Source organism: Silene latifolia, chromosome 6 (genome assembly GCF_048544455.1).
Source record: "Silene latifolia isolate original U9 population chromosome 6, ASM4854445v1, whole genome shotgun sequence".
Lineage (NCBI taxonomy): Eukaryota > Viridiplantae > Streptophyta > Magnoliopsida > Caryophyllales > Caryophyllaceae > Silene > Silene latifolia.
Genome location: NC_133531.1, coordinates 75,843,626 through 75,871,185, shown reverse-complemented (window position 1 = coordinate 75,871,185; position 27,560 = coordinate 75,843,626). Strand labels below are relative to the sequence as shown.

Here is a 27,560-nt window from a genome sequence, read left to right as displayed (position 1 = left end):
TATGAACTATTATCAAGGCATGTACTAAAAGGAAGCGTATCAAAAGGAAGCAAAAGTGAACCTTCAGATAAATATTAAATAGTATGGTTTCTAAATTCTAATCCGTATATTTTTAAGTTTATGTGTTTTTTTTCAAAACCGAAATAGATTATTTTATAGTCTTTAATACTATTTTTATTTTTATATAGGATCGTGAACATAAGTATAACAATAGATGGATCAAATTCTTGAAATAGTAATAAGGAACTTAAAAAATTTTATGAACCTTTTGGAATTCGGATTTAGGGAATATAGTTTTTTAGATTATTGAGCAATTGAAATTTAATTTAATTCGTAATACATGGAGTAGATACCAACCATAACGTTGAATCGTATCTAATATTTTTCTATCGATATAATAAATGTTTTTCAGATGCAAATAATATTTGAAGCATGCACGTGGTGATAAGACTTCAAAGATATTTCTATGTGAGGATTGATGGAGAGGTCTGGAAATAATTTGGAGATGACTATACTGCGGTATTGAGTTTACAACCTTATAAGGCGTTATTGAAGATTTTTCCATACGGAATTTATTATATACGGATGGTTTCAACTTTTAATATTACAGAATTTATTATATACGGATGGTTTCAACTTTTAATATTTAAAAAACTCACTTTATTATATTGCGGAGTAAAACACACGTATATATAATGAGTCGTCTTTGTCATTGCTCCGTTGTCAAGTTTCTCAAAATTAGTAGCTACCACATTGTCACTTGCAGGATTCGATTTTAAAAAATAACCAAAGTTGTCAAAGAAATAAGGTATTAACTAACTAATTTCTATGTATTTCAAGACTGTATATTTTTAAATGAATCAACAACTAATTGCTCGAACAAATATTAACAATACGATAAAAATATCAAAATTAAAACAGATAAACCCGTGAATTTCACGGGTTATAAACCTAGTTATTATCTAAAAAAACCCCGCATTTGCGCGGGTTCTACACTGGTTTATCTTAATTGGACAGTGATAGGGCGTCACCGGGTGACGCCCAAATTGGGTCCCACCCTCTCACAACCATTCTTAATTGAAGAGGTCCCCAATCACCTCATGTAAGAGGGTAGCGCCCAAATTGGGTGTCACCCGGTGACACTCTTTCATTTTCCATCTTAATTGTTTTCAATTAAAAACTTCAATTAATACACCTATACGTTGTTGAAACATAAAATTACCTATCTAAAACTAAAAACATACGAAAAAATATATGTTGATAACTTGACCCGATACTGACCTGCTAACGACCCGACCTGTCTTGCCACCCGTTGATGACCCGACCCGAAGATGACCCGACATGAACTGCAGCCGACCCGAACCGATTCTAACCCGACACAACCCGAACCCGATATGACCTGATCCTCTTTGACCCGACTCGTAATCGACCCGAATGACCTGATTGACAGCTCTAGATACAAGTGTCTAGTGGTTAGGTACTAATGATCCTTATATCGCGAAAAAAAGAAGAGGTCTTTTCATCTTTTGACATTGTAATTGTCAGAGCCGGTGGCAACGCGTTTGGGGTCGGCTTCAACACCACATATGAATCCCTATTTACTAAATGAATAGGCGAAACTCCAATTTTTCCCGCCTAAAACATATGTCCTAGAATAGTGCTTGGTATTTTTAGCATATACTATAGGTGTAGACATGATAAGTTATAAATGAATATAATCTTTTGTATTTAAATATTTATAACATTTAATATTTCACATTTTGCACAAATTTATCTCTAATTTTTTAGGATAAGAAAATTCTTTTTTAAAGAACTTATTGATAAAAATTTATTGACTTTTTATGATAAGAAGTTGCAGCTAAAAAAATATGTTATTAGTAAATATTTGTAAATTAACATCATTAATTTCTCGGTAAAAAAAAAAACAAAAAAAATTCAAAAAAAAAGAACTCTCATTTTATTACTTCTTACGATTTAAATTTTTATTTATTTCTCTAATTAAAACATAAAAAATAAGAATTGTCAATTTAAATTTTATAAATAATAATACCGTGCATATATTGCACATGATCTATATTAGTAAGTCTATAATTATCGCGTATTCATTACGCGGGATCTAAACTAATTATATTACCAATTATATGGATTGTTTGGTGATAATCTATATAAAATAATAAAACAACAACCACAACATATTTATTTTCCCTCCAAAACCTCACTTCCACATTTAACATAGATTTTAGGATTCCTATAAATTGGCCCATTAACTAAATAGCCCAATATATAAAATTTCTTTTATGTTGTTAGCATTTATACCATAATATTTTATTGTTGTTTTTACTAACTTCTCTATATTCAAAGGTCTCCATAATATTATAATTAGTTTTATAATTGTATGGATTTTTTTTAAATAATTTTCATATCCTATATAGTATATACAATTGTTTAGCATGAATTTAAATTTTTCGAGCATCATGTTTTTACTTGATTAGACAATATTGTTTAATCATGCAATTTAGATAATCGTTAGTCTCAAAATCATTCCTTTTACATTTTTAAACCGGTGAATAACTATTTGTTAAAGTGGCCAGTCATGTTGAAGTGTTCATAACTTTCAATCTAACTATCTATACTAATTAATAAAACAATAACAATTGTCATAGTATTTTCTTGATTAATTTTTTTTACTATGAACTTAATGTTTTGTTGCCGATCTTCGATTATCATGTTATTATAGCATCTCCCCTTTTCTTGCACGAGTAAATTGAATAATCTAACAATTAACAACTTGGATTTGAGAAGCATTGGGTAAATGTCTTTAGAGAAGGTCTCACAATAAATTTATTATGAACTTATTTTATAATTATAATACAAAACAGTAACACGGCCGATAAACAGGTGAAAACATGGTTAAAAATAAAATGACACATATTATAAGAATATATACAAAGTTAAAGAGTCGTTTTAAGTCATGATTAACAATATAATTATATAATGCTCATGAAGACGAATAAATGAGTACAATGTTATATCAATAACTTATTTAGAGACTATCTCCGATCTCCTTCAAAAAAAATTATTAGTTAATGCAATTTATACGAATAAAATTTGATTATGAGTAGGTTGACATTGTTTAAACATTAATAAAGGATTAAAGGGTATGCATTAGAGAGTTCACTATTTCTTATAAATTGGTTACTTTTACCAGTTCACATTATACTTACATTGTTAAAAGTGGCCAATTTCTTATTTCTTATAAATAATAAAACACAAACCATAAATATCTTTTTTAATTTCCCGCCTAAATACTCACCTCATACTAAACACAATTTTACCAACATCCACTAGCTCACTAATCAAATGGTCCACAATGATCATCAAACTTATATCTACTAACTCATACACGACTAATATTGACTATTAAATGAGCCCACCATGTTAACAAAAATGAACCTCAAATTGATTTGCAAATTAATTTTGTACCAATTTCTACCAGTTAAATATTGAATACCTTGAAACTAAAAAATAAATTCAACTTAGTTTATGACTTTTGAATTTGTGCATCAAAAGATATGAGACACGAGTAATGTTATGGGGACATAGAGACCAAATATGTCTCGCGACTAACGGGTCGTAAAACAATTTCAAAAGCTCAAAGAGGTTTTAATATGGTCATTTACATATACTGATTAGTATATCAAATAGAAAATAATTTATAGAGATATCATAATGTGTAACTCATAAGCGTTCTTTCCATTTATGCCAAGTTTTCAAGCGTATACATTAACTGATATTGTTTTGACTTAATTCGTAATTCTACTTTTTATTTTGTCCTCATTTCAATTTTAATTTTTGTGCAAACATTTCAAAACTTATCCTATATGGTAAAATTTACCGATATTTGAATTATTAACATGCTTTAACATAGGTGTAAACATGTTGGCATATGCATGCTCTAAGCAAAGATATGAGATACGACGGGTGTAAACATGATATACATCAATAAGAATGTAACTATGTTTTTACAATTAATACTCTCTTAATACTAATGTTATTTTGAAAAAAAAAATAATACTATAATTTAAATATGTAGATTATACTGTTATAGAAGTATTGTATTTGTAATTGTAATTGTCAAGTATATAATTTCCATGTAACATATGGGAAATCAATTACCTCAAATAAGAAACCAAAACAATGTTGTAAATATAAGAATTTACGAAAATTTTTATAAATACAATCTATAAACTAGTTATTGTATACTTCGTAAACGTGTTATAGACTACGGTCTTTTTTAACGATTCCTATATTATACGTTGCACTATTGAGCGTGGCATTATCTTTTCTTATGGTCGTTGAATCATGCCAAAGAGATGTGACTCGACGCTTTGGAGTTCTTATACGCTCTATTTCTTCTAGATATCGTTTAGAAAATGAATTAGTTTCACTATAGACGGATATATTCATTTATAGTGAAAGACGGTTAAATATAATTAAAGTGGTGATATTTTTAGACTCTAATTTATTGCTTGTCTTATGTTTAGAATGGGTGAATATTTAGCCGATTTATGACTATAGACGGATATCTTCTATCTACAATAAGAAGACCCCATGGTGTAAAACAGAATCATGTCCAAAATCGAGGACAAAATACAGTAAAGACGGTTCCTAAGGAAACGTTGGGAATTTCCGGGGAGCTGGAGATGATGATAGCTGATCACCAAAGCAATCGAAAAGGAGGGGCTAATCTTATCCGTGTTTCATCTGGGAATGTCATGGTTTATGTCATGATTGGCTAATCTTTACCTGAGGTACCATTATTATATTTTACTCTGATCAGGTGAATATGCTTAGGTATAGCGGTTTTACAAACCATTAATAGGCTCAGGCTTCTTATAGGAGTAATAAGAGTGCTGTGTTAACAAGCAAAGCAAAAGCTGTTTTACACCATTTGAAGAAATGTGATGATGCAAAGAGGCTCAAGGATTGGCATACAGTTCTCACAGAATCTGGCAATGCTATAGCAGCTGGCGCAGATTCTGCACCAATGGTTACTCCATTTTGTCCTTGAATCTACATTGGTTTTCATTCTTGAAAAGCATTTATCTTTTGTTATCTTCGTCTCATTTATCATTAACCATAATACTAATTCTGAAGTGACTAACAATGATGTGTTTTATCGACACGCACAAAAAAGATAATTGCACTGCAAGCTGAGGCATATCTGAAACTCCATAGGCATCAAGATGCTGATATAACAATAACAAATGGTCCGAAATTCGACCGTAGACCAATATACAAAGTTCTTTGGTTCACCTGGGAGTGCCACACTGTTGCTGATCCGCGCTCAAGTTGACATTGCTGCCGGCAGGTTTGCCTTTCTAGTTTTACAAAACATCTCTATCTGCTCTTGGCTTCATTGTTGTTATCCTATTGGGGAAAATCTATGGAGCACAATGGCTTTTAACACTGAGAGTTTGAATGGGTTTTGCAGGTTCGATGATGCGATGGAAGTAGTACAACAAGCAGGTAGATTAGACGCAACTAATAGGGATTTGAGTGCTGTCACACGAAGGGCTAAAACCGTGTCAGCAGCTCGATCCCATGGGAATGAGCTCTTCAAAGAGGGAATGTTCTTAGAAGCTTGTGTGGCTTATGGCCAAGGCCTTGAGCATGAACCCTGCAATTCCATCTTACTCTGTAACCGAGCTGCTTGTCGCACCAAGCTCGGCCAGTTTAGGAAAGCAGTCGAGGACTGTACTTCTGCCCTCAAAGTACGCCCTACATACTCTAAGGCTCGACTAAGAAGAGCTGACTGTTTTACCAAGGTATTAAGCTTATATCCGAGAATCCTCATTTGGCGTCAAGTACCAGATTTTGACGAAGAAGGTTTCATTAAAGGTCATCCAAAAATAGCTTCCTCGTGCTTTTAGTCTGTTACCAAAGGGTAATAAGGCTGTAGACATATAACCCCTTACCCCCCACACTAGCGAGAGCCTTGAGGGCTGAGGCACGGAATAATGTTGTTTTTACAGTTGCAAACATGGGAAGCTGCTGCGAAAGATTATGAAATATTGTTACAAGAGTCATTAGGAGACGAGGATGTGGGGAAGGCATTGTTTGAAGCCCAAGTGAACCTCAAGAAGCAGCGTGGAGAAGATGTGTCAAACATGATCTATGGAAATGCGGTAATTAAAACCGAGAGCAGCCAACAGTTTAGAAACTTGACATCCTGGCCTGGTAATTGCACATCATAAACTAAAGTGCCTCAATTTCGTAGACCTTCCAAATAAGAAAGAATGTAAGATAAGCTTAATTTATGGTTTTGTTTGAATAGGTTTGCCAGAAGACGAAAGAATGCAGCAGTCCCTTGAACAACTCAGCAATAGATACACAACTCTGAAATTCCTCAAGGTATTACTCCTCTTTAATGGTTACCGTTATCTTATACTCCCTTCAAACTGCACCAATATTCACATATTTTAATTTTTAAATCTCCGCACACATATACGTAGGCCATTCATATGTACGTTCGTGTGATTAAGGGAGTATGTAGTAATAAAATTGTCTATAAAATGCAAATGTCGGCTAACTTAGCCAGTAAAATCATTGAGTTATGGTACTCATGATCTCAGTTGACGCCCCTAAATACACCACACCAATGATATGAGAACCCCAAACATGTTGTAACTCGTGATGGTTCCCACCTTCACCGTAGCAGGTAGCTCACCCTAAATCATGTTGGGACTGATGGTTGTCAGGTTGTTTTGATGTTTTTGTTTCTCAATAAAAATCTTAATTAGTGATACTTACGAATTTACAGGTTGAGATTGATGAAAAGGTCGATAACCACAGCTTGATGAAATCAGAAAGCATTAGTATAAGCTCATTGCCTGTGTTCAAAATATACAGAAGCGGGTTAAGCATAAAGACTGTTTCCGGAGAAGATTGCGAGTCTTTAGAGTCCTCAATCAAAGAGTACCTAAGCTAGTATACATACAAAAGTTGTATGTATTGTTCAATGTTCATGGTGAAGGAAATGTTCAATATGGGACTATTTTTCATTGTTAGTAAGATGCTGTAGTACTTTTTTCGCTTGTATAGAATCCAAATAAAGGGCAAAAAAAAATAGGTCTCTATTGTACGTGTATATATAGTATGTGTAATATATACCCCGTCATAATGTAATAAGACGAGTTTTTGGTTTTCCTTATTTTCTCTTTACATTCTCTCTATACTTTGCATTTTGAAAAAAAAAAATGACAATCAAAGAATTTGTCACTTGCATGTACCTGTGACTCTGAGCATTCACAAAAATAATTGTATACAACGGCAAAATTTGAATACCCAAAAAAACCCTTTATTATTACAACTTACAAGCAACATACAAAACCATTTCGTTACATCAATCTCATGCCAAACCAAACATTTTATATTATAATTGAACCAAGTCAATCTCATAAAAGTGACGCAATAAAAGAAATGAATAACAATTACATTAGAAATGATCCCATGCACACTTTAACGATTTTGGCTCCATCACTGCTCATAGGCGAAGAAGCCCATATCAAAGAAACCCCTCATTTGGGCTTCACCCAAACCATTTAAGAGGATAAAATTGACCTTAAATTAGTGGGCCCACTCTTATTAGGCCCAGTATAAGGGCAGTAGTCCCTTTCTGCGAAGAGCTCATAGGGTGATGCATCTAAGGCCAACCATTGCTCCACATCAAACTTCTGTTTAGCGCACCCTGAGTATGGTCCAGTGGTGGTGACCTCAATGTAGTTCAAATACCAGCCGCTGTACGAGCCTGCTCCATCGGACACGACCTTCAAAGCGCAAACTGGCCCACGGAGGCATGGACCTCTGCCACTGAACAGATCTAAATTACCACGTTCGAAGTAGTCGTGTTTTGAGCCCATGAGTCCACCCCATTTCTCAACATCAGTCACCCTAATTCCGTCTCCTTGTTTGTTCCATAGCTCTAGATTGATTTTTGAGTCTGTGCCGGCCTTGATTATTGACCCGGTTTTGATGTAGAATGTGTACACACAGTTGTAATCGTCGTAGTCCTGTACCAAAGTAACAATATATCTTAAATAACCTTTGATCATATAACTTAAAAAGAAGTGTAATCTTATATTCATGTAAATTGCGTTGGTCTTAGATAGATGAAGGTATATCTCTATTAATAAAGGAATATAAAACGCAAAAAGCTTGCAGCATTCGACCACAAATAGTATTATACATCCTGTTGTACAGAAGTATTGTACATCAGGCCCATATAATATATGATTAACAATCTATAGCCCATTAAAAAAATTAAAATTTTTACTTCAACAACGTAAAACTTAACGTACTGTAGTTCTCTCTTTAGCAAAAGTTCCCCTTTCCCCCAAATTTGATCTTATATAATATTTCAATGTCTATAAACTCGTAAATAGTACGCACATGAATAATACGAGTTATTATTATATACCAAAAAAAAAACATGAGCTTAAAAATTCAAGTTAAAAAGAATACGATCTATTATGAGAAGAATACGAGCTACTTTGAAAAGAACACGAGCTTGAACTAAATTGTAATGTATGGAAAAGATACGAGTTATTAAGAAAAGAGTATGAGTTATTATAAAAAGAATTCGAGTTAAATTTTATGAAATGTGCTTTAAAAAAAAAACACGACCAAATAATGTTTCAGATGTTATCGTATTTCATAACTAAATGTCTATGAACTCATAAATTGTACGCACATGAAGAATACGAGCTATTTTTTTTAAAAAAAAATGAGCTAATAAGAATACGAGCTATTATGAGAAGAATGTGAGCTATTATAAAAAGAACACGAGCTTGAACTAAATTGTAATGTATGAAAAGAATACGAGTTATTAAGAAAAGAATATGAGTTATTATGAAAAGAATTCGAGCTTAAATTTATAGGAAATATAGTTTAAAAAAAAACACGACCTAATTCAAACAGATTTGTAAGATGAGATTCCATTATTTATATAATCTAAATCCCGATAAAAACTCTATTGATTATTTCATGCTCCTTCAAAGTTTTTTTTTCCATTGATGATGATACCTTTTGATGTTTCATCTGCCGTTGAAGCTTCTCTCACCGTGATGGTTAAAATCAATTAAATTCATATTGATTCTGATTGAAGAATGGGAGATATAATAGTTGTTAAAATAATTTGAAAGGAGAAGATTAGTTAACTACATAATGGAGGAAGATGGAGATCAAAATATAGAAGCAGTTAGAGAGAGAAGAGGAGTTGAATTGAATTACGTAGTCTTGGTTTAGGGTTTAACATATAAAAGTAGTTGAGGAAGACTAAAGTCTAAAATAACCTTGGATGTACAATAGCATTGTACATCCAGTTGTATAGTCCATAAACTGGCATTCGACCTATCATTCGTAACCACTAGATGAAGGCAATTCCGTTCATGATATCGTAAAATAAAAAAAAGATGCAATTAGTAGTGCACTTACAGATCGAGCAACAAATAGTAAGGATAAAAGGATGATCACATTGAACAAATATGGCGTGCTCTCCATTATTTACCTTCTCCGTTTTCCGATTTAAGTACTCGTTCTCTCTTTTAGATGACTAAGGCCTGGAGATGGAGGGGTTCGGTACATCACTTATAAACAGGATTTCATGGTAAATGTAGTATGGTGAGACCAGGCCAAAATCCTTGTAATAACATGCATTTATCTAATAACAAAAGGCTGTCAATCATCCCAACAATTTAATTTTATTGGTCTTAATCTGTAAAATAATCTAGATCATGTCAAGTAGTGCTATGGGACTTACGATCTGATCTCTATTCCTTTTCAGATCTTATTTATCGGAAAATGATGGCTAACTATTCCATGACTATTTCTTAACCTCAATTAACTTTGCCTTCTTGTACGTTGTGCATTATTTAATCCATAACTCCATAAGGGTAGATATTTCAATTTGAAAAGGTACAAATACCATTATTGTAATTAAAACTAATCAGCTAGCAAAGGCAGAGTTTTATGGTTAAAAATTAAAACTTAGGTGAAATTTGTAGGAGATCCAGATTTAAGCCCCCTAAGAGAATTTTGTGGAGTATTTCTGGCGTAAGTCCATGCCTTATGGTTTGCAAATTATCCATATCTGAGAATTTAGCCGGTGCGCACCAAAATTAGCTGCTGCGGATTTCCTTCTTACGGAAAAAAAGGTAGAGTTGATCAAGTTCAGATTAGCCCGTTGATCTGCTAATAATTAAAAGTGGATTTGGTCAAGAAAATTTGTCCAAAAATAGCTTACTGGACAAATGAATCAAGCTCGCTAAAATTAGTGGATGGATATGGACAAACAAAAATGTTCACGGATCAATTTGTATCATCTTCATTTCTTTCTCTAATATACATATATTATATTATATATTTCATTTTCATTCATTTATCTTTTGCTACTCAAGTATATTTACAACTACCCAATCTATTCAGAGTTAGATCCCGACCCTTCAAATAAAAGTAATGGACTTCCATTTTTTTTTGAGGAAATGAAGAGGATCCTACTCTTCACAGATAGACCATTTTGCCTCGCCAAGTTTATTGCGTAAGCTTGTTTTTTTAAATAAAAGTTTAGGGAGAAAAAGGAACATACATCGGATTTACTACCTCCAACTTTTTTGTTTTTGAGCATATATGTATATTTTTTTTAGCTTATTACCTCAAATTTTATTTGCTTTTGAGCATATGTATATTTTTTTGAGCTTATTAAAATTTATAAGTTAGATTTTAATTTTTTTTCCATCAAAACTGAAAGTTCACTAAATTTATATGTGATGTTTTTGAGTTTTCTTGTAATTTTTTTGAGCTTAATGTTTAAGTGAATAAACTCAAAAACTTTATAATAAAACTCATACTTTTTAAAACAAAACTCAAATTTTTTATTATAATGCTCAAAAACTATAAAATTTATGGTAATACATCAAATGTATAATCCACCTACTGAAGTTTAGGCCAATATAATAAAAGTCCATAGACAATGTTTGATGATAGCAAATCCAAATGAGACAATTGAATAAAAAATAAAGTGAAATTCTACTGTGTATCCCTAAGTTTTTTTCGTTTTTCAATATTGTATTTTTCCTTTATGACCTCCTTCAACTCTCCATTAACTTTATTACTATCAAATAAAATAACTCTACTTTGACATTTATTCTGACTTATTAATGTTGTATCACTTTTAATAAAAACAAACTGGTATTAAAAACCTCCGTTTTGAAGCATGAAATGATATATAATGGAGATTTGATGAATTTTTATTAGATTCGTATACTATTTGGTGGGTTAATGGGTAATTTGAGAAACTAATAAATAAATAATTTAGGTTATCAAGTAATTAGAATGTTAAATATACAAAAACTGGTACTCCATAGTCCATAGTTACAATTATTAAGGGATTATTATTTCATGAGAAATATCTATCCTATGGATGCTTTGCAAATAACACTCCATCCTATCAGTAATCCAATTAAATTCATCCTATAATAATAATAATAATAATAATAATAATAATAATAATAATAATAATAATAATAATAATAATAATAATAATAATAATAATAATAATAATAATAATATCCACCATGCTTCCCGTAATAAACCCACCTGAAATGATGGCCGGTTACTTCAGGTTTTATTCTCTCCCCTCCATATTTAAGTAAGGCTCTTGCCAATTGCCATCACCACCACTACCACGACATTCTCATCTCAACATAACACCATTTAAATCTTATTTCCCAAAACACTTCGGAAATTTGATCGCCTTCTCTGAAAACGATGTCCCACTATCGGAAATCAATACAATCAATTTGCTAGAAATATCGCTGGAGTCGCCATCATCCTTAAAATCACAATCTATCTTGCCCGGAGTCAGTCTCCCTAGTCGCCGGCGTCGATGGTCATGGCGCGGCTTCAACCAATTAAATTAAGCAACATGGTTTCAGAAACAAAGGAAGAAAGAATGGGAGAAAAGAACTAAGTGATGTCGCCGCCTTGCCTCCCCTTCCCACCCCCATCCTTCACAAGTAGACCCAAAAAAATAAGAAACCCAGAAAACCGAAGATGAAATCTAACCTAAGAAAAAAAAGTTGAACTGAGGTTTTGGTGATTATGAATTGGGATTTTTTTTGATGACGAGGGGGTTGAGTCCCCCCCGGGCCCATGCATTCCCGCACCACCACAAGATTAGTATTAGATAGATATTTGGGAATTAGAAGAAATCTAGAAATTTCCACAAAGAAAATTGCAATTTATATGTAAAATTTGTTTTGTTTTATTGGGATTTAGTGATGGGAGAGGATTCAAAGGAAAGACGGTGCTGCTATAAATTGAGGAGCAAAGGGAGGCGGCCAACTAGTCAGACTACGCAAAGATGGTGTAATAATTTGTGATGTATCGGTCTGGGGTGAGTTTTGTTGCGATTTTGAGGTGGTGGTGGATGGCGATGTGGTGGAAGAGTAAGCTGGTTAGGTAGGTGGGGGCAGTCAGGCGTAATGGTGGATGAGATGATCTGGTGTTAAGGGTGGGTGGTGGACTGGTGGTGAAAATGGTGTGGCATTGAATATGATGATGAGGGAGAAACTAGCAACATTAAGTCCAATATGGGTGACCTGTTCTTCAGGTTGCCCGTCTTCCAAGTGTGTTATGGGAAGAATAGTGGATATGATGGATTTAATTGGAATTACTGATAGGATGGAGTGTTATTTGCAAGACACTCATAGGATGAATTATTCCCATAAAATAATCCCTTATTAAACCTGAAGGTGGAGTCATAATCCCGTTGTCATTTGGTTGCATGATCTAACTTATTTACCTTGTCAAACATCACCTTAGTCCATAGAAGAAGACATTTGTGCCACAAACCCGTAAAGGTGGTAAATGAGTACACCGTACAATCTAAGAAAAATGTGACCTTTTTTTCCCCAACGAAGCGTGCACTTAGTGGGTATTACAATATAGGGAGGGGGGGTTCGACATGGGACCTATTGTCCACAATATCTTCATCTTAACCATCAAATTAAGACATTCTCGGTGAAAAAATGTGACTTGTGGGACTGAAAAGGGAGGTAATGATGTATAGCAATATTAGGAAACATGATTTGCTCACAAAGCTCAATCCCATATCTACTAAAAGAATATGTGAACTCACAAGTTTCCCTCCAAAAAGCATCTTTTTAAATAAGGAAGCTATTAATAATTTAATTGTATTTACAAAATAAGAAAATTAATAATTATAATGTATTTCATTATATAAATTTTTTCATTAAAACTAATCTTTTAATCAAACTATATAATTTTCACTAAACATTAAACTATAATATTTTAATTAAAATATAAATAAAATTAAACTATAAAATACCCTTCACTTGTAAGATCCATTCCTTATCTTGAGTATTGCAAAAGAGAAATAAATTAAATGAGAAGATGAATAAGAAGAAATTGCATGAATCAAATAACAATACTAATAACTAACGGAAATTAAAGAACAATAATATTGAGTATTGCAAAAGAGAATTAAATTAAATGAGAAGAGAATAAGAAATTACACCAAACGAGATCCGGAAAATGAAAGCAACGTCCAACAAGATTCAATTCTGAAGTTAATGTAAACTGAACGATTATAGGTAAAAGATAGATAACCTAAACCTAATTAAGTCTTTCCTTTATATAGGAAAAATATTTAGTCTCGAAACACGTAACTTAAAATATCAAAATAATAAGTTCACGCGAGAAAATCTCGCGTCAGATCACAAAGTGGTCGATCTAGCAACTCCAAACTCCTTGATCGACCACTTCCCGGCCAAAACCTCTTGATCGAGTACAAAGACTACTTGATCGAGGAGCACCAAATAGGCACCTCTCGATCGAACACAGCAGGGGTTCAATCGAGGACTTCTTACTATCCAAAAGGTCTCGATCAAGCACATTGTTCAGCAAACCCTCTCGATCCAGTCAACTGCCACTTAATCAGCCATAAGACGTATGATTTAGCTTCCAAGGCAACTTCACGCATCCCAAGACAGTAAAAGGCTCCATTCTGCTTCTTTCATGTCCATTCCTGTAATTAAAGCCAAACGAGCCAATGTAGTATATTCGTGGCATTTCGTAGTCTAAAAGTACGGGAATTGCACAGAAATGCGTGCAAATAAGACTTAAAAAAATTATATAAAATGCACGCATCAAATCTCTACAAACCAAACCGTTCCTTATCCCCAAGCAAATTATATGCAACTAACTAATGGAACGGAATAAAAAATAAGAGCCAGCTACAAATCGTCTACTTAAACCAATTTAATGCAAGCAAACTAATACTTATAGCAAAAACTGTCAAATGCAAACGAGTTATAGGATGTTCATAATAAAGTTGAACCGTTGACCTTGCAAGACCTTTGATAATGGACTATCACAAGTCACTCTTCTCTCATGAAGCAAAGGGTAAGCAAGTATATGTAAGAGAGAAAGAATAAGAAGTCGCTCACCTAACTACGACCGATATAAACATGCATACAATATAGTAAGATGGACAATTCTAGCTACCGTACACATACATTCCAACCAAACAAGGCCCCGTCACAGCCGAGGGCTTACAAAAGTATGGAAAGTGAGGTAATGGGTAAGAAGAGGCAAAACGTTTTGGGAATATGAGAGTAATAGCCAAGCTAGCATCCTAACAAATCCAAATAAAACAAATCCGCTTCTAATCCATCTCCAAAAATAAGCACAAATGCCTTGATTTGACATAAAAACTTACTAACTAAATATCAAATAACTCCTCATAAGATATAATGATAGTATAGGAGTAAAACCGATAACATCAAATTCTTTTTTCAATTTTTTCCTTTTTCTTTCTATTTCGTTTTTTTTTTTCTGATTTTTCTTTCGTTTTTTTTTTCCATTTTCATTTTTTTTTTCATTTCTCGTTCTCCAAAATACCAACTCCCGATTTTCAAAGCAAACCAAATTCGCTCAACAAACAATATACCGCAAAAATAATCATTAAACTAGCTTGACAAGGTAGGCTATGTTTGGATGTAGTTAAGGGTCAAAAGGCAAATTTGGCTAAATGTGGAGTTAATGGGTAAAAATGGAAGAAAAGGCAATATAAGCACCTCCGTGCATGTGACACCAACCAGTAACCCGAATGTATGCAGGCAATAAGCAATTGAATTTCATACTTGTGCAAATTAATGTTACATGTTATGCAAGGAGTAACTACTCACGATCCTACATGAAACTGGTCATGAATGACACTGTAGATACCCGTATCCGTCGATATTGGAATTTATAGAGAACCCGACAAACACCCGATGATGATAGGACACATGTATTATTTAGTTGTCATTGTCATTATTTGGGCTCGTTTTACGATGTAGAATGAGCGTTGTCGACGAAGTATTTTATTAATTTAAATGATATTTAAATTAAATGTTTTTTTAAAGTGAATTCATTTTATTGTTTTAATTTGAATTTATTTTCTTAAATTTATTTTATTGAAAATAAAATATATTTTTGATTTGAAAAATCATTCTTAAGTTACTTGATTTGAAAAATCAATTTAAATCGTTTTATAAATCGTATTTGAAGAACTCGTTTTTTACGACGATTTTATACGCAATTTTGAGCTCGTTTTCTACTTGATTTGGGCTCGATGTTCGACGCACTTTCGACCCAACCCCCTCTCCCATAACCCGTGTTCGATTCTTAGCCAAAGCCTATCCCGAACCCTTTGTTTAACCCATCCACTCCCCCTCCAAAAACAGCCCATACAAACACCCCAACCCGCGTTAGCTCTTCCCCTCCTTCAACCCGTTTTGTGTGCTTTAAAGCTTGACCCAAACCCGCCACAGCCAACCCAATTCCCGCTCCTCATTACCCACAACAACCCATCACTAAACCCACCACGAAACCTTTCCACAAACCCGTCCCAAACACTCCACAAGCAGCCCGCAAATAACACGGTCCTATCCCCCTGTTTTGCGTGCTCAAACCCGAGTCCAAAACCCGCTCCAAACACCACTTAAACCCGTTCCCATTACCCTAAACCATACCCTAGTATCCTACCTATATTACCTTAGCTTAACCACCAAGCAAACCCCTCATACAAACCCTAAAAACCCCCACGAAAGCTGCTGGACAGCAGCAGCGAAACAGGGAGCTCGACTGCTTGTTGCTCTCTTTTACCCTACTTTAACTCCCTATAAATACCTCCCCTTTGCCATACTTTCATTCCTCTAAGTTCTCCATACATACTACCGTCACTTATAAGCTTTAAACTCCAGAAACAAACCCTAATTGCCTCTCAAAAACCCTCGACAAAACCGACATACAAAACTGAGAATCAGTTTGTGTGTCCTCTTTGGAACCCTTCGTTCAACCCTCAAACCTCCATCAAAATTCGCGTTTCTTGTTCCTAATTAACCACACAACATCCATCTACATCTTAGACAAAGATTTATGAGCCAAATTGCCTTTGAGAGTACACGAATCCCCTCGAAAAACAGAGTGTCATACACTCTGTTTTCGCGGCTTTTCCTGTCTGTCCAGTTCTGTTTGTGCTCGTTTTTCGTGCCCAATAATTCAAAAAGAGCAGGGATTGTTTTAAGATCTATGTTCTCCTCTCTTTCTAGTTTTCAAAACATCTTTTAAATCTAATTTTCACTGTGAAACGAGTGAGAAATTGCAGTTTGAAAGTTGCTGTCCAGATTTACAAAAAACGTGTTTGTTGCTTTATTCCTTCGTCGACGACGGCCTCTCGAGATAAAATCTACCATCGATTACGACCCAAGACGGTGTCAACGATACATGTAGGTTGAGGGTGCATCAAATCCTCCTCTTCTCATTTTTATTTCGTTCTTTTATGTTTGTTTTTTTATTGTTCGTTTTATGTTGTTTATCGTTTTGTTTATCGTTTAATATCATTAACTATGAAACTAGTTTAGTCCAAGTATGAGTTAAAGTACCACCACGAACACCCGTGTTGACTTGAGATGGGAAAGAAATCCGCCACATCGTTCGGTCGTACACCCCGTCTCATTTACATATCCTCGTGTTCAAGGTAGGGCATTAATAAAACGATATCTAACTTCGTTCCTCGCTTTTGATCCCTCGTTTGTTCCGACCAATTCGACCTACCCTAGGACCCGTCACATGTTAGTTTGACCCCTGTTTGTTAACATATGATTCACTTAGACGACTTTAGATCGATTAAATAACCTAATTAGACATGTTAGGGTGCATCGACATAGCTTTAAAAATCGATTAACAAATCTATAACCTAATTGAACGCATCTCTCTTTTCACTTGATTTCTCGCTAGCATAGGAGTGCGTGATTAGCACCTTCCTATTAACACTCGATGAGTAGCATTTATCTTGTAGCTTCGTGACCTAATTCGACCCCTTTAGGCCGTGTAGAATGCACGCTCGCACGATATTTTCTTGATCGATCAACGTCGTTTTTAACTTGTTTTCTAACTCGTTTCCTAACTCGTTTCGCAATCATTTGATCTAACTAATGAACTTGACCTAGGAACTAGGATGGCCGTGGTTTGGCCGTGAGGGTGGACGATTTCTTTGTCCTTCTTGCTTCGTTTTTTTGTACCAATTGTTCTTTGTTGTTTCATTGCTTGTAATTTATAATTTGTTCATCGAGTTGTAACTTTCAAGTTTGTTTTACTTTTATCGAGTCAAAAGCTTCTTCAAAAACCTTAGTCTTATTTGGTTAGATGGTTGTGCTCCAATTCGTGTAAGAGCGTAGTAAATCGCATGTCGTTTAAAGTGACATGGCCCGATTTATGCTAATGCATGCTTTGGTGTGTGGCCCTATGTCTAATTCGATAAGATTAAGTGAAAGCACGCATTACGAGGAGTGACCCAAGGCCGTGAGTCATGTAAGCCGTGGGCCGCCCCCCTTGTGCACGTTTTCCTAGGCCAAATTGGCCGTGTAGTGTGTCATGTATGGTTTTGTGTATAACATTGTATTTAGATCGAGTTGTATCTTTAATTTCTCGTTGTGTCGGCATAAAATGCCTGGGTTGTAATAGGGTAGATCCCAACGGCTCCCCCATTCCCCCTAAGCCTTGTTTGCTTTGTTTTGTATGTTGTTAGATCAATCAACCCTCATGCTAAATTACAACTTTGACAAAGTTAGTTTAGTTGCATCTAAATCGACATAGAAACCTCACATGCTAGGGTTTTAAAACGATGTTTGCATATCATATATCGTAGTAGCTACGACCTTGTTTGAAATCCGATACTTGACTTAGTAGAGGCCGTCATTGACGGGCGGGGTTAGGTGTCCTTATGGGCTTTCTAACACGTACCCTCACCCCTTACTCAAGATCTATGGTTTGTGGATCCGTCTAAATACCATTGGATTACGAGAGTCATTCAAATCGAGTGATATAGGGTACAAGTCTTTATCTTTAATCACTCGTAGTCGATTGGCTTTATGCTTTTCGATGAAAGGTGTAAAGTTGACTTGAACGGTAACAAGTTCCCATAAAACTTGGTGGCGACTCTAATTTGTCTTAATTCGATTCGAAAGAACCTCGAGTCGATTATGCCTAGTGTGGATCCCGCGGACGCAGATTCCCGGGCGTTGTCACGATTTGGCGACTCATTTGGGAAAAGAGGACTAGTTACACTTTGTTCTAGGGTCTTTTCCTCCGAGGTGAAACTTGAAAAGAAAGTCTTGGAAAGTAAAACATTACTCATAGTGCTACGATTCATGCATAAACCCTTAAGGACTTTCCCGGGCCGTCCCAGCGTTTCTTTGTGATGCGTGGGGGGCGACGTCCCACTATACCAGGAACTCGCACATTACTTGCTTCCGCTCCGCCTCGTCGTGGTTCTTGATGGTGGGGATGCTCTTCTAGGTACTCTACCTAAAGGCCCTTGCTCTATAAGACCCAAAAAGGATGGAGGGCATAGACCTTCTTGTAGAAGACTTGCCGAGACTTAGAGATGTCTAGGAGCATACATCCTTATAACATGAGAATGACAATGTGCGAAATGAATTTCCCGAGTCTTTTCAAAACTTTCCGTATCGATTTCAAAACCGAACTTTTGAACAACTTACTGTCAAAATAGCATGATTTTCAAAACGCGGAATCTTTGCCCAAGTAGGACCGAGTTTTCACCAAAAATGAGCTTTTATAGCCGGCATGTCGCCCATTTTAAATCTCATCGATCATTCGTTTTTAAATTCAATCCAAAATATTTCTCGAACCTTAACCAAGCATGAAATGCGTCGAGTCGTGTCCGGGTCCTGGCCGTGTTTGGCTAGGCATGTTTCGTTCTAAGAGTCTAGAACACGACCTTGTTGGGTCACCCAAGCTCACCTCTTGGGCTTCGAGTCATGTGGGTCGACTATTTGGTCTAGGATAGTCCACAGAAACGTCCAAGCTAGGCCATTTAGGGCGTTTCACTTGAACCTATGGGCTATGTTAGTCCAATCACGGGTTTAGTCACACCGAGTCCAGTTTAGAATCGAGCTATGACAGCTTGAGTCATGTCGTTTTGTCGAGTCTAAAATGAGTCAAGTTCTAAATCCAACCGTGAGTCGAACCTTTTGGTTAATCAGTCTCAAGTCGAGTCTTTGTTTGAGTCAAGGTGGTGTCGTGTCCTTAAGTGTGCAGGGGCTCTTACATTCGAATATTGACTCAGTTCGGGGTTTTCTTTTAGAAAGGCCGCCAAAAACCCGACGTCAAGCAATGGAAGATGCTGTTGACAAACTCACCGAGGCCGTGAACCTCATGATGACCCGAATGGATGCAATCGAATCTAAGATGGGTGAAGATTCCCCTCCATCTACCCCACCTCTGACTGATCTGGAGAAACGGTTCAAGTTCATCGAAGACCGTCTGAAACTCTCCCAGGGGAAGAACATCCACTATGAAAATGCTAGGGCCTATGCCCCGATTCAGATAAGTTGCCCACGAACATGGTACTCTTTGATATCCCAAAGTTTAAGGGCACGAGAAGATCCAGTCCACCATGTTAAGGCCTATAAGGGGTACTTAGCATTGAAGGGAGTACCTACCGACATGCTCTCTACGAAATTTTCGCTCAATCTACGGATGAACACCGAAGGCGTGGTTCTATAACTGGACCTTAAGAACTTCCCCACTTTCGGAGATATTACGGTGGAGTTCGCAAGCACTATCTTGATAATGTCGAGATTCAAACCAACATAAGAACATTGGAGGTGATGACACAGAAAGAAAAAGAAGGCTTTACTGAATTCCTTGCAAGATGGCGCGCTGAAAGCGTGAAATTAGCCAAGAAGCCTGACGAAGTTGAAATGGTAGATAAGTTCGTAAAGAATCTACGACCTATTTACCGCAATGCTCTGAAATACCAGAATTTTGGCTCTTTCAAATAATTGATAAGAATCGGGATAAAGGTAGAAGATGATGTCATAAGGGCAGAGGCTGAAAAGCCGAAAGGGTACCAAGGGGCCTCATCGCCTAAGGCCAAGGCCCCAGCAACGACCCATATTGATGAAGCCATCAATCTCTTAGAAGGGCAATCGAAGAAGTCGCAGCGCCAAACACCTAGGGCATTCACCGATATCGGATGCACTTATACATACGCTCTCCAAAGGCTCATAGCCCAAGGGAAGCTGAAGCCTATTGGTCCAACTCCGGACCCACCCGTTGAGCAACAAGGTAAATGGTATAAACCAAATGCCTATTGTGCCTTTCATCAAAGGAAAGGCCATGATACTGAAAGGTGCTATCGACTGAAGCACGAAATCCCAGACATGATTGAGAATGGAACACTCCCAATCCCAACTGTTAAACCCAATAACATCACCAATCCATTTGGCGATCACACTAACTTTGTTTCTGTCGAAGACAGTGTCGATTATTCCAATCTTATCCGCCCATGTCACTTGAAAGGGGTGTTTATCGGGAAAATGTTTGTGGATTGTTTTGAATTCTTGCCAAACCCGAAGAATGAAATTCAAGTCGGGAGTCTTGCTCCAGAATGTACTCCTCTCGTTAACGAAGTTAATAAAGGACAATTTGATTCACCGACCTTCATCATTGGCGTAGATCCTCATAGGACTACCTCGGGATGGAGGCAAACCATCACAGGGATCAAGGACAAGAGCCGAGCATCTAAGTTGACAACTGAACAAGGGAAAGCTCAAAACTAGATTTGAAAATTATGAGCCGGGATCTGTTTTCTTATCTTAGTCGAGTCGAGTCTAGGACTTTCTTTTCTTGAAGTTGAGTCGTTTGTTCCGTGATGACCTAGGGTGTGTCCTAGGAGTCGTTCCTTCGAGTCTGTTAAGCTTTTGCCATTCCAATAAAAAGTTGCAGTTACGTTTCCAAATATGTCTTGTTTTCAATCCTCAATCATTCCGAAAGCATGATAAAAATGCACAACACACTCAATGAGATCCCTGGGGTAGAAATATGTCCCGTTTCAAAATGTAAGGTACACTAGGATCCCGTGTTTGATTCCTTTACCTATTCCATGTCTGGTGGTAGAGAACCTCTATCTGAACCAATGTTCGTGACAAGCTTTTAGATGATTCTATGACAAACCCGGGCTAGCTCCTTGTTTCCCCTATCGATGATGGAAGGCAAGCCTTTTCCCCAACAAAATCATCCCATCTCGAAGAGAGAAGATATCAACCCGTTCTAACAAGGAATTGTTAGTTCCTACCCAAATTAGTTGGCGAAGCCCAGTTTTCAAGGTGTATCCATTTATGACTAAGAGAATGAATAGAAGATCATTTTCAAAAAGAGAAAAAAGATGAAAAAGAATGAAAAATGAGAAAAAGAGAAAAATTGGAAAAATGAAAAAAAAATGAAAAAAAAAGAAAAATGAAAAAAGATGAAAGAAAAAGAAAAAAGGAAAAAAGATGTTGAAGTTATTGCGGAATGTTTTTTGGTTGAATATCGAAGTTACGGAAGCCAGAATTCAAGTCAAGTACCCATAGTTGAGGTTCAATGGGCGAAGCCCAAAAGCGTAAGTAGTGACCTCTTTACCCTCTAAGTCCTTCCTGAGAGAGTTACAAGGGGATGGTCAGGAATTTTGAGAATCATTCCGCTTGTCTTTGTTACACCTTGACCTTTAGGGTCCAGACATGGAAATTTGAACCCACATCATTTTTCAACCCATTTGCACTCGTGGTTCATCAAACCCGAGACACCCATTCCAACCACATCAGCAGCCATAGCCCTTGGCCTTAGCACCACAAAACAAACCTTCAGAATGATGGTTAACCATTCCAACTTGTTATTACCAAGCTCCACATCCCAAAAGATCCAAGCCTTTTACACCTAACCCCAAACACGGGATTTAACGGTACTTTACAGGCTAGAATGGGATATGACATGATACCTTAGGTGAAACCTTCGAGTGTGTACACACAATCAAAATGCCATGTTTATGCACTAAGATCGAACTACGTCGGATTTGATTTCGCTCCACGCGAATACGTAGGCAGTCCTTCAGAATAAGGGATTCAATCCACTCATCAACCAAGTTGTCATCTTGTCGGTTTCGTACGGGTCTTAACCAAGTCCAAATGAAGCCACCTTTGTTTGAGTCGGTCTTAGCACTCGATGTAGGCTAGGATGAGGATATAGGTTCGGATGAATAGTATCGAGTCTCAGAATGAGCTTTATCGAACGGTTTAGGCAAAGATGACGAGTCATATAGATGTAGGTTTGTGTTGGGAACAGAAAATATGAAAAACCCGCTGAAAAGAAAGAAGGCGTGGAAGAAAAATAGTAAAAGCCCGCTGAAAAGAAAGAAGGCGGTGGCAAGAAATGATGAAAACTCGATGAAAAGAAAGGAGGCGAGGAGAACAGTGACAGGATGTTCCCAGCAAGAGTGATGTGAGATGTCTAAGTGCTTTCATAAGATCAGTCTGTGTTTATTGTCGGGCGAAGCCAACGTTGTTGCTCTGTGATTTTAATCCACCGTGTCTGCCAAGTGATCTTGATTCCCATGTGCCCTCGAAAGCACGCCCATGCCATACGAAATCATCGTCCCAAGTCCGACGACCTTGAGATTCCCATTTGCCATCTTTTGGCGCCGGATTGGCCAATTTACCTTTTTATCCCCAGCAAGTCAATATTTGAATTAAAACCCGTGCACACTTACGGTTTTATTTTCTTTTTTGTTTTACGGTAGCGGGCTACGCCCACGTGGTTTACGAGTCATACAGAGTGCCTGAGTCGTATTTCATGCTCACCCATCAAGGTTCGATTTCAAAAAAAATTTCAAAATTCCAAATACTTTTTGCGAATTATGGATAGATGATCCAAGTAGTGGAATGTTTTCGGGGTTTCAAAATTTCAAATTCAATCTTTGAAGGGTCGATGGCCCAAAATTCCAAGTGATGTCAAATTCAAACTTCGGGTCGATGGCCCAGTTTTTCAAAATTTTCAAATTCAATTTTCGGGTCGATGACCCAATCTTTCAAATGATCCAATTTCAAGATCGATGATCCAAATGTGCTTAAGTGAGGATTATTGCTCGTACATTTTCTATGTTTCAAATATAGCAGGATATGCTTCAACTGGGGGCTTTAAAGTCTTCGACTTTAGAGCCATCACAAACTGGGGGCTCTGAAGCCGTTGGCTTCAGAGACCATTATCAAGATGTAAAGGATGACATCCACCAAGAATTCAATTCAATTACAAGAGTAAGAAATGGAAGAATTCCGTAGCTGAAAGCAAATGATGAAAGCGGCGGCAACCTCCTCGGAAAGTCTCGTCCCATTTAGGCACCTGCCAGCAGATGATAAGCTTTAGGCAAGTGTCGACAGATGATTGAATTTTGGACAAACGTTAGCAGATGATAAACTTTGGGCATGCGTCAGCAGTTGCCGAACTACGACGCGGGTTTGATTCCGTCAGAAACGGATACGTAGGCGCCTAAGGATAAGGCTCAATCCATCATATATGCAACTTTATGGGTCGACGACCAACAACGATAATTTTGTTGGGGTTGGTGTCCTTAACAGTTAGTGCAAGGACTTATAAACCTCTAAAAGGATCAAAGGGCATACTTTTGGTATTATTATCAGTTGATCCACGTTTATCAATAACGGTTGGCTTGCTAGATAAGTTTGACGTTATTGTCATACAGATGGCGGTGATCAACTGGTCCCTAAAAGTCACACCTATAGGATACGTTCGAGAGATGTGACGGTATGAAAATACTGTCATGTAGATGCCAAAATTGACTAACCAGTTAGTCCGTGTCATTTGACTAGTAATTAGTCAAATATGTGATGTTGAGATATTATATTTAATACAGATTAAATATCATGGGCTAAGGCGAATTAACCAGTTAATTCGTAAAATTAAATATAAGCGATTTATATTTAATTAATGTATATTGAATAATTATACAATACTGTTTTTGTCGGACACGTATTAATAATTCAGCTAACCCGTATTATTAGCTGTTGCCTTAATTTCCGATAACCGATAACAGTTTATAATCAGACCGCGTCAAATACATTTAGCGAGATGAGTCGGACCACGAGTTTAATAAGGAGGAAGTGGAAAGCCCACTCCCTCCCTAATCAAACCCACGGCTTGGCCGAGCTCAACAAAAGGAGAGCAATTCTCTCCTCTTGACCTAACTGATTCATTTGAAACAAAACTAGGGTTTTGGGAATTGTGCCTCTCAGAACTCGGATCTCTCATCCAACAAAACTCACATCAGTCCTCCCAATATTGCAAGGCAATCGGAGAACACCATCTAGCACAAGGGCATATCTCGGACAAGGTCTTGGGTGCAACAATTAGGAGGGAATCTGGTTTGATTTCTGTTCTTTACGCCGTGCATCAAAGGACCCGAGGTTGATTTCTAATATTTATCGTTTCCATGTTTTTTTCGTTTTATGACTATAAATTACATATGATATTTACGTTATAGTCCTACAATTAAAGGGTAGTATACGGATATTAACCCACAAGTGGTATCAGAGCGAGGCCACGTTATTTTTCCTATGTAATTTTCATTAAACGAAATGAATCGATGATTTTTTGTTTAAAAATTTTGTCTCGGCAGCCAAATTTTTTTTACACGGTAGAAATTTTTTTCTGTTGTTGCTGCGTTTTTGGTTGCATTGGGAACCGTGTCCTGTTTACACGGTTGCTCTTGTTGTTGTTTTGTCTCGAAAACCGTGCCGTTTCATGATTTACACGGCTGTTTTTGTTTCAATTTTCATATTGTTTTTACATATTGTTATTTTATATGGAGATTATAACAATATGTCATGTTTTGTCAAATTATAAAATTGTTTTGATGTGTTTTAGATCCTTTTTGCGATTGCTTTGTTTCGTCAAAACAGTTTTCACGAGGGTTTTAAGTTTTCAGAGATTTTTGCACTCGATCGACCAAGTTTTTAATCGATCGAGTGGTTTTTATGTCTAGTATTTACTCGATCGAGTCCCTGTTGTACTCGATCGACCTGCTTTTAAAACCCCACTGCTCGATCGAGAAGTCCTCGTACTCGATCGAGCAGTATTGCTGATATAAGTCCTCGATCGACCACCTGTTTTGTCGATCGAGTACCTCCTGATTAGCACACCTCTCGATCGACTTGCAGTTCAGTCGATCGAGCCCTTTTGTCCCTCGATCGAGCACTTATGTCCCTGGATCGAGGGATTTCCGTTTAATGACTTTGAAAATTTATTCTTTTTGCTTTAAATTTTCTTTTGGCTTTAATATGTACTTTATACGGATATAGTACACTCGCTATGATTGTGAAACGGTTCACACACGTACCATTATGTTATTTTAAAGCGTATTTAAAGTAACGGATTGTAATGGATTAAAATTAAATGATAGAAGCGGTTTTATCACATGAATTTTAATCATTAAAAGGTGGTTTGGATAAATTTAACATAATTACGGAATTATGTCACGAATGAATTTGTTTTTAGTTGATGCATTTTTATTTATCGTTCATCTTGAATGCCGTGAATGCCTTTTTATTACGTATTTAATTTTTACAATCAGTTGTAACTTAGTGTGGCCTTAGTAGAACGTGTTACCGTAATGATGGAACACGGTCTTGGTTGTATTTTGAGATCTTGTATCTCCGTTTTGGATTTTTCACTTGTAATTACAGTTTTAATTAGAATGTAAATAGGTTTATATTTGTAATTTTAAATTGTAATTTTTGAAGAAGACCAAAGATGGAGACCGGATGCTCACTCCCGCTACTTGGATCAAGATGGAACATCAAGACAAGCTTCTCGGGTCCAACGGTGGATTCCAAAGTTGTTTTGTGTTTTATTTTACTAGGATAGGCCACACTAGGAATTTTTATTTACGTATCGCATTCCTTTATTTGTTTATCGTAACGATAGTATGCATCATTTTCCGCCTAAAAACCAAACCACCTAATTATTGCATGAAAACTGACACATATAGAGGTCACGAGTTAGTTTTCATTGACATTCTCATGTCACACGTTTTAAAGCCATCATCTAAATTAATTCATTCACGACAGATGCTAGTTATTCGTTCACTTAAAATGAATTAAAACTTAGTTGATGGGATCTTCCTCGTATAAACCAAAATTGAGAACGGTCTTTATAGGTCAAACTCCAATGAGTCCCTTCTTCGTCGGTAGGCATAATATGACCCCTTCTACGTCGGGTAAGTTGGAACCGATTGACCTATTTTATCTCAACACTATGGTCACTCGTACGATCCTGTGACTATGGTGGACTATAGATAGGATTTCCGGAAATCTATCGACCAAGAGTTCTTCCGGAAGAATTAGCTAAACAGTTGGCTTATCAATTTACAGAAATTGAGTCTTGGGATCACTTGTATCATTCTTGAGGGAGATCAATTATACAAGTGCAAGAGTCTACATGTTTAAAATGAATTTTAAAATAGACTTAAATCACCTCGATGAGTTGCTTATTTCGTTTTGTTTTTCTTTCTTTTTCAGTGTAGATCACGATTTTAAATGCTAAACATCAAATGGCTGGTTTCACGATAACCCAATGCCAAGTGCCACATTGGACCGTGAGTCCGGCCGGATCTTCATGAATCAGATGAATCAGTCTACTCGACTGAAGAATGATGGATCCAACTTCGCGGACTGGGAGGCGGCATTACGGAATGCTGCCGCTGCTGACGGGAAGCTCAAATTTCTGCTTGAGCCCATGCCGTCAAACCCAGGCCCCACGGCTGGAATTAACGAGATCGACAAGTATAACGATTTCGCCTTGGAAGCGGGTGCGATTAAAAACGTACTCATTTTTGCAATGGAACCCAATTTGCAGAAACGCTTCATAGCCCATGGTGCAAACAAGATTTTCACCACGCTCACTAAGGAATTCTCGAAAGCACCGAGAATCGTGACCTATGAGCATACCACTCGCTTCTTTGATGCGAGACTCCAGAAGGGCCAACCGGTTAGCCCACACATTCTCAGCATGATTGAGAATGTCGAGTTTTCGGAGACCTTTAACTGTAACATCAGCGAGAACATTGTTATCGACCGCAT

General features: G+C 36.6%; 1 protein-coding gene and 1 pseudogene across 2 annotated transcripts; one reads left to right on the top strand and one right to left on the bottom strand.

Annotated features, from left to right (window-relative positions):
* Positions 1-4,568: 4,568 nt before the first annotated feature.
* Positions 4,569-7,209, top strand: LOC141588238 (TPR repeat-containing thioredoxin TTL1-like; annotated as a pseudogene).
* Positions 7,210-7,338: 129 nt separating this feature from the next.
* On the bottom strand, positions 7,339-10,049 carry LOC141586887 (PLAT domain-containing protein 3-like). 2 transcript variants are annotated; one of them, XM_074408284.1, is made up of 3 exons: positions 9,821-10,049; positions 9,496-9,721; positions 7,339-8,072 (listed from the first exon to the last, which is right to left on the bottom strand). In XM_074408284.1, exons 2-3 carry the CDS (start codon positions 9,559-9,561, stop codon positions 7,605-7,607), a joined length of 534 nt encoding a protein of 177 aa, XP_074264385.1. In that variant the 5' UTR covers positions 9,562-9,721; positions 9,821-10,049; the 3' UTR covers positions 7,339-7,604. The 2 variants fall into 2 exon arrangements, with proteins under 2 accessions (XP_074264385.1, XP_074264384.1); XM_074408283.1 differs by having other exon boundaries at positions 9,496-10,031.
* Between the last annotated feature and the right edge of the window lie 17,511 nt (positions 10,050-27,560).

Excerpts from the sequence above, each read along its gene's own strand:
- LOC141586887 (XM_074408284.1), bottom strand. The coding sequence starts at position 9,561 with ATGGAGAGCACGCCATATTTGTTCAATGTGATCATCCTTTTATCCTTA. Across the intron at positions 8,073-9,495 it reads TACTATTTGTTGCTCGATCT|GACTACGACGATTACAACTG; the intron begins GTAAGTGCACTA and ends ACTTTGGTACAG.